Genomic DNA, 8,324 nt, shown 5'->3' on the forward strand with positions numbered 1-8,324 from the left:
TTCATAGAAGCTGGATTAGAGGAGTTGGCACGTGACCACAAGTAAGTATACAAATCGCACACGTGCAGTCAGGTATCCGCCCGCTCGCATCAGCAATACATGACACCATGCGTACCGCTCACTGTCATGATTTGGCAGTCGGCAGTCAGACATAGTGTCTGCAGACATATGTGCTCAGCCTGTACAGCCTCTTTAAGTCCTAGAAGTTATAAGGTGAGGCCTCTATAGACCTAGTCAGCTTTTCTTTTAAATTACATCCCACAAGTGCTGCAGTGGATTAAGTTTTAAAGAATTTGGAGGCCAAATCCAACTATTTAATGGTTTGCAAAACAGGGAAACCATCAGAAAAATGCATTCATCCACCCAATAGGGCCAACACTGAGCTTTGTGCCATGTTGTTCAAATGATTCCTTATCAATTTTTTCAGTCTGGTAGGGAGCATTATTCTTCAGAAATAGCAGACGGCCATTAGAGCGGTGTACTTGGTCTACAATGCTTAGGCTGCTTTCACACTAGCGTCGGTACGGGCCCGTCGCAGTGCGTCGGGCCGATGTACCGACGCATGCTGTGAAAGAAAAGCACAACGGGGGCAGCGGAAGCAGACTTACGACGCTTCCGCTGCCCCATTGTAAGGTCCGGGGAGGAGGGGGCGGAGTTTCGGCCGCACATGCGCAGTCGAAAATGGCGGACTAGACGCACAAAAAAAGTTACATGTAACTTTTTTTGTGGCGGCGGTGCGCCAAAACACGACGCAACCGTCGCACGACGGTTGCGACGTGGGGCGATACGTCGCAATGCGTCGGTAACGTAAGTCTATGGGGAAAAAACGCATCCTGCAGACAACTTTGCAGGATGCGTTTTTCTCCTAAACTACGCATTGCGACGTCCGCCGAAAAACGCTAGTGTGAAAGTAGCCTTAGTTAAGTTGTACGCGTCAATGTAACATCGGGAGCTAAGGTTTCCGAGCACCACACTGCTTCCTCAGACTTGCCTGTTTCCTTGGTGCATCCTAGTGCCATCTCTTTCCCAGGTAAGTAATGGACATGCACACGGCCAACTATGCGCCTGATGTAACAAAGGAAAAAAAAAAACTGGTTCATCATACGCCACCACCTGTTGCTCTGTGTCTGGTCCTCGGGCGCTACTGTAGGCGCTTTCAACATTGGACAGGGGTTAATGTTAAAGAAAGATCAAAATGGGAAAATGCTGATTTATTATAAGAGCCTGTAGTGAATACTGTTTTACATAAAAGAACAATTGGCCAACAAGCATCATAGTCATACAACTCTTTACTGACGGTGTAACATAAAAAACAGAAGAGCCAGCATGAACACCACTTTACAATAAAAAGTGCACTGTGCTCAGGAAGAACAGAACGCTCATCGAAAAGGTGATAAAATACTTCCATATAGGCCTAATCAGACGGAAACCATATCCATATCATTTGTGGAGCTGAACTGCATATACTAAAGCAACTCCGAAGCCATCTCAAGGTCAGCAGGTTATGGATTGGGCTGCAATGCCTGATATCCCTCCTTCAGTAGGTCTCTCCAAGCCTTCAGAAAGCGGGCATTCTCTTTACAATCGGCAGCTAGACCTTCAACTTGAGAAGAGACAGCAGATGTTGCTTCAAGAAGCTTTGTCAGTGAGAAGGCAGCCTGCAAAGGAAAGCAAGACGTCATTTCAACTCACTAGCATCCATTTAACAGACATCGAACAATGGCCGTCAATAGAAAATCATCAGTAAAAACAAAGCATGTTGTATCCAATAACCGTACAGTCAGGTCCCACCAAAGGCACCAGCATTTATGTCAACAACGGGGCGCTGCTGAATGCTGCTTTTAAAGAGGTGGTCAGAATCCCCCTATAAATGAACTAGTATTCTGACCACCCTCCACCGACAATGCAGGTCCATTCTTAAGGCAGATGCAGCTCTCATATCTACTATATGTACAGTGGCTTGTGAAAGTATTCACCCCCTTGGCTTTTTTTCCTATTTTGTTACATTACAACCTGTTTTACAATCTATATTTTTTGTTATCTGATTTGTGTATAAGCACTAAATAGTCTTCGATGGTGCAGTGAAAAAATATAGTGATAAATGAAACTTATGAGATCACATAACTTCTTTTGTATATGGAGGTGGCTGCTCCTAGTATGCACCTGTTCACACTAGCTAGAAAGTGTCAGTGACTGGGACGGAGGTTCACCTTCCAACAAGACAATGACCCAAAGCTACTGCTAAAGCAACACTCGCGTGGCTTAAGGGGAAATGTGTAAATGTTTTGGAGTGGCCTAGTCAAAGCCCAGACCTTAATCCAATTTAGAACCTGTGGTCAGACTCAGACTTGAACATTGCTGTTCACCAGAGGAAACCATCTAATTTGAAGGAGCTTTTTTGGGAATGGGCCAACCTCCCAGTGCTAACATGTGGAAAGGGGCTCAGAGACTTATCCAAAATGACTTGCAGCTGTAATTGCTGCAAAAGGAGGCTCTACAAAGTACTGACTTTAGGGAGGTGAATAGCTATGCACACTTAAGTTTTCAGTTATTTTCTCCTATTTGATGTTTGCTTCACAAATAAAAAAAAAACAAACCAAAATGTTTACAGTTGTAGGCATGTTCTTTACATGTACTGATGTAGACCCTTAAAGAAAAACAAACAAAAAAAAAACAAATTCCAGGTTGTGAGGTAGCAAAACAAAAAATGCCAAGGGGGTGAATTCTTTTGCAAGCCACTGTATATGGCACATGCTGTGCAAATGCCATAAATGTACGAGATTGCAATTCCCCTCTAAAGGCAGCTTGAGGCTATGTGCACACGTCAGGATTTTGTCAGGATTTTTCCTCAGGTTTTGTAGCCAAAACCAGGAGTGGAACAATTAGAGGAAAAGTATAATAGAAACATATGCACCACTTCTGCATTTATCACCCACTCCTGGTTTTGGCTACAAAACCTGTGGAAAAATCCTGACAAAATCCTGACGTGTGCACATAGCCTAAGGGAACCTGTCACCACCAAAATCGAAGGTGAGCTAAGCCCACCAGCATCAGTGGCTTATCTACAGCATTCTGTAGATAAGCCCCCGATGTATCCTGAAAGATGAGAAAAAGGGGTTAGATTATACTCACCCAGGGGCGGTCCCGCTGCGGTCGGGTACGATGGGCGTCGCGGTCCGGGGCCTCCCATCTTCTTACGATGACGTCCACTTCTTGTCTTCACGCTGCGGCTCCGGCGTACTTTGTCTGCCCTGTTAAGGGCAGAGCAAAGTACTGCAGTGCGCAGGCGCCGGGAAAGGTCCGAGAGGCCCTCAACAGGGTAGAGAATTACGCCTGCATCGCAGCGTCACTACAAGAAGAGGACGTCATCGTAAGAAGATGGGAGGCTCCGGACCAGACCGCGATGCCCATCGGATCAGACCGCGATGCCCATCGGATCGGACAGCCCACCCTGGTGAGTATAATCTAAGCTCTTTTTCTCATCTTTCAGGATACATCGGGGGCTTATCTACAGCATTACCACATTTTGGTGCACGGAGAAACTTTAGTACTACAGGTCCTTCTCAAAAAATTAGCATATAGTGTTAAATTTCATTATTTACCATAATGTAATGATTACAATTAAACTTTCATATATTATAGATTCATTATCCACCAACTGAAATTTGTCAGGTCTTTTATTGTTTTAATACTGATGATTTTGGCATACAACTCCTGATAACCCAAAAAACCTGTCTCAATAAATTAGCATATCAAGAAAAGGTTCTCTAAATGACCTATTACCCTAATCTTCTGAATCAACTAATTAACTCTAAACACATGCAAAAGATACCTGAGGCTTTTAAAAACTCCCTGCCTGGTTCATTACTCAAAACCCCCATCATGGGTAAGACTAGCGACCTGACAGATGTCAAGAAGGCCATCATTGACACCCTCAAGCAAGAGGGTAAGACCCAGAAAGAAATTTCTCAACAAATAGGCTGTTCCCAGAGTGCTGTATCAAGGCACCTCAATGGTAAGTCTGTTGGAAGGAAACAATGTGGCAGAAAACGCTGTACAACGAGAAGAGGTGACCGGACCCTGAGGAAGATTGTGGAGAAGGACCGATTCCAGACCTTGGGGAACCTGAGGAAGCAGTGGACTGAGTCTGGTGTGGAAACATCCAGAGCCACCGTGCACAGGCGTGTGCAGGAAATGGGCTACAGGTGCCGCATTCCCCAGGTAAAGCCACTTTTGAACCATAAACAGCGGCAGAAGCGCCTGACCTGGGCTACAGAGAAGCAGCACTGGACTGTTGCTAAGTGGTCCCAAGTACTTTTTTCTGATGAAAGCAAATTTTGCATGTCATTCGGAAATCAAGGTGCCAGAGTCTGGAGGAAGACTGGGGAGAAGGAAATGCCAAAATGCCTGAAGTCCAGTGTCAAGTACCCACAGTCAGTGATGGTGTGGGGTGCCATGTCAGCTGCTGGTGTTGGTCCACTGTGTTTCATCAAGGGCAGGGTCAATGCAGCTAGCTATCAGGAGATTTTGGAGCACTTCATGCTTCCATCGGCTGAAATGCTTTATGGAGATGAAGATTTCATTTTTCAGCACGACCTGGCACCTGCTCACAGTGCCAAAACCACTGGCAAATGGTTTACTGACCATGGTATTACTGTGCTCAATTGGCCTGCCAACTCTCCTGACCTGAACCCCATAGAGAATCTGTGGGATATTGTGAAGAGAAAGTTGAGAGACGCAAGACCCAACACTCTGGATGAGCTTAAGGCCGCTATTGAAGCATCCTGGGCCTCCATAACATCTCAGCAGTGTCACAGGCTGATTGCCTCCATGCCACGCCGCATTGAAGCAGTCATTTCTGCCAAAGGATTCCCGACCAAGTATTGAGTGCATAACTGAACATTATTATTTGATGTTTTTTTGTTTGGTATTAAAAAACACTTTTATTTGATTGGTCGGGTGAAATATGCTAATTTATTGAGACAGGTTTTTTGGGTTATCAGGAGTTGTATGCCAAAATCATCAGTATTAAAACAATAAAAGACCTGACAAATTTCAGTTGGTGGATAATGAATCTATAATATATGAAAGTTTAATTGTAATCATTACATTATGGTAAATAATGAAATTTAACACTATATGCTAATTTTTTGAGAAGGACCTGTATATCTGAATACAGAAGGATTTCTGGCAAATGCATCAATGGATTAAAGCAGTAAAGGTAAGAAAACATGCTGCTGTTTGGAAGGAAGAGGGTGGACCTACCATTACTGAGGGGATTTATATTTCTCTTTTGTTCACTCACTTTGCAGTTTGTAGATATAAATTAACACTTCTAGTTTCTTACTGTGTGCCATTATTCCACACCTGCCCATAACTTTTGCACAGTCCTGTACATGCGTCCAATACATATCCTCTATGCTCCACTGCTACGGGATGAGCTGCACCTTGTGGGGACCCGGCCTATAAGGGTATATTTCCACGTTCAGGAAACGCTGCGCAGAGCCGCAGCGTCAAACACGCAGCGTCCAGATGTTACAGCATAGTGGAGGGGATTTTATGAAATCCTGTCTCCGCTATGCGTGGTAACACGCACCCGGCGGCCCTGCGATTCCGGACATGCTGCGCGTCTTTTTAGATCGCAGCATGTCCCTATACCTTGCGGCGACGCTGCGCCACCACCAAGGTATATCACAGGGCCCTATGTGTGGGGTGCGATGATTCTGGATGTGTGCAATGAACACATCCGGAATCATTGCATCTACAGAAGGGTCGGAGCTTTGGGCGGAGCGAGTTTGCCGCTCTGTCCAAACCGCCGGCCATCCTGAACGTGGACACCTAAAGATCTCACCTTTACTACTAACTTATTTCTGAAAACGTTCTAAGGCTACGTGCACACGTTCACTACATGCAGCAGGAATTTCTGCATCTCTGGGCCGGAAAAATGCCCGTTTTTGCCCTGCGGTTTCTGACTGATAGGTGTGAGGTCAACGGTGAAAAACGCACAGAGAAGTGACAGAGATTATCTTCTGCACCAAATCTGCAAGTCACAAACACTCAACGTGTACAGGCCATCAGGATTCTCATGCACTTTGCCGGCATCAGGATTGATTCAGGTTTTGCTAGTAAATCTGCATGGCAAAAACGCACCAAATCTGCAACGTGTGCACAAGCCCTTAGGGTATGTGTCCACATTCAGGAAACGCTGCGTGTTTGACGCTGCGCAGAGCTGCAGCGTCAAACACGCAGCGTCCAGATGTTACAGCATAGTGGAGGGGATTTCATGAAATGCCGTCTCCACTATGCAGTAAAAGACGCATGCGACACACCCGAGAAAACGGACATGCGGCGCGTCTTTTCAGAACCCAGCATGTCCTTTACATTGCAGAAAAAACTCAAGGACAACGCAGGTGACCTGCCAGTGACCTCAGGTGCAGATTTGGTCAGGATTTTACCTGCATAAAATCCTGACCAAATCCTTCTGTGCAGCCCTGTGTATTAGGAGCAGTGGGGCGCATATTAGGTGGAAGTGTATTAGGGGTATATTAGGGCAGTGATGTGCATATTAGGAGTATATTAGGGGCAGTGGGGTGTATATTAGTGATAGTGTATTAGGGGTATATTAGGGGTAGTGGGGTGCATATTAGGTGAAGTGGGGTGTATATTGGGGCAGTAGGGTGTATATTAGGAGTATATTAGTGGTAGTGTATTAGGGGTATATTAGGGGTAGTAGGGTGTATATTAGGGGCAGTAGGGTGTATATTAGGGGTAGTGGGGTGTATATTAGTGGTAGTGTATTAGAGGTAGTGAAGTGTATATTAGGGGTAGTGAGGTGTATATTAGGGGTAGTGAGGTGTATATTAGGGGTAGTGAGGTGTATATTAGGGGTAGTGGCGCGTATATTAGGGGCAGTGGGATGTATATTGGGGCAGTGGAGTGTATATTAGTGGCAGTGTATTGGGGTGTATTGAGATAGTGGTGTGTATATTAGGGGTAGTGGGGTGTATACAGTATATTAGTGGTAGTGTATTAGGGATATATTAGGGGTAGTGGGGCTTATCAGGGGTGTATTAGGGGTAGTGGTGTGTATATTAGGAGTATATCAGGGGTAGTGGAGTGTACATTAGTGGTAGTGTATTAGGGGTAGTGGGGTTTTTCAGGGGTGTATTAGGGGTAGCGGGGCTTATCAGTGGTGTATTGGGGTAGGGGGGTTTATCAGGGGTGTATTAGGGGTAGCGGGGCTTATCAGTGGTGTATTGGGGTAGTGGGGCTTATCAGGGGTGTATTAGGGGTAGCGGGGCTTATCAGTAGTGTATTAGGGGTAGCGGGGCTTATCAGGGGTGTATTAGGGGTAGCGGGGCTTATCAGTGGTGTATTGGGGTAGTGGGGCTCATCAGGGGTGTATTAGGGGTAGCGGGGCTCATCAGGGGTGTATTGGGGTAGTGGGGCTTATCAGGGGTGTATTGGGGTAGTGGGGCTTATCAGGGGTGTATTAGGGGTAGCGGGGCTTATCAGGGGTGTATTGGGGCTTATCAGGGGTGTATTAGGGGTAGTGGGGCTTATCAGTGGTGTATTGGGGTAGTGGGGCTTATCAGGGGTGTATTGGGGTAGTGGGGCTTATCAGGGGTGTATTGGGGTAGTGGGGCTTATCAGGGGTGTATTGGGGTAGTGGGGCTTATCAGGGGTGTATTGGGGTAGTGGGGCTTATCAGGGGTGTATTGGGGTAGTGGGGCTCATCAGGGGTGTATTGGGGTAGTGGGGCTCATCAGGGGTGTATTGGGGTAGTGGGGCTCATCAGGGGTGTATTGGGGTAGTGGGGCTTATCAGGGGTGTATTGGGGTAGTGGGGCTTATCAGGGGTGTATTAGGGGTAGCGGGGCTTATCAGTGGTGTATTGGGGCTTATCAGAGGTGTATTAGGGGTAGCGGGGCTTATCAGTGGTGTATTGGGGTAGTGGGGCTTATCAGGGGTGTATTAGGGGTAGCGGGGCTTATCAGTGGTGTATTGGGGTAGTGGGGCTTATCAGTGGTGTATTGGGTAGTGGGGCTTATCAGTGGTGTATTGGGGTAGTGGGGCTTATCAGTGGTGTATTGGGGCTTATCAGGGGTGTATTAGGGGTAGTGGGGCTTATCAGTGGTGTATTGGGGTAGTGGGGCTTATCAGGGGTGTATTAGGGGTAGTGGGGCTTATCAGGGGTGTATTGGGGGTAGTGGGGCTTATCAGGGGTGTATTGGGGGTAGTGGGGCTTATCAGGGGTGTATTGGGGGTAGTGGGGCTTATCAGGGGTGTATTGGGGGTAGTGGGGCTTATCAGGGGTGTATTATG

At 46.5% G+C, this 8,324-nt stretch overlaps 1 protein-coding gene across 1 annotated transcript in view; it reads right to left on the reverse strand.

Annotated features, from left to right (window-relative positions):
* Positions 1 to 1,271: 1,271 nt before the first annotated feature.
* C1H4orf46 (chromosome 1 C4orf46 homolog) overlaps positions 1,272 to 8,324 on the reverse strand; it is a 7,809-nt gene continuing 756 nt past the window's right edge. Inside the window, exon 2 of the mRNA XM_077279411.1 lies at positions 1,272 to 1,658. Within this exon, the coding sequence (XP_077135526.1) occupies positions 1,503 to 1,658 (156 nt within the window). The 3' untranslated portion in view covers positions 1,272 to 1,502. The remainder of the gene's footprint in view (positions 1,659 to 8,324) is intronic.

This window comes from Ranitomeya variabilis, chromosome 1, assembly GCF_051348905.1.
Source record: "Ranitomeya variabilis isolate aRanVar5 chromosome 1, aRanVar5.hap1, whole genome shotgun sequence".
In the NCBI taxonomy this organism is placed as follows: domain Eukaryota; kingdom Metazoa; phylum Chordata; class Amphibia; order Anura; family Dendrobatidae; genus Ranitomeya; species Ranitomeya variabilis.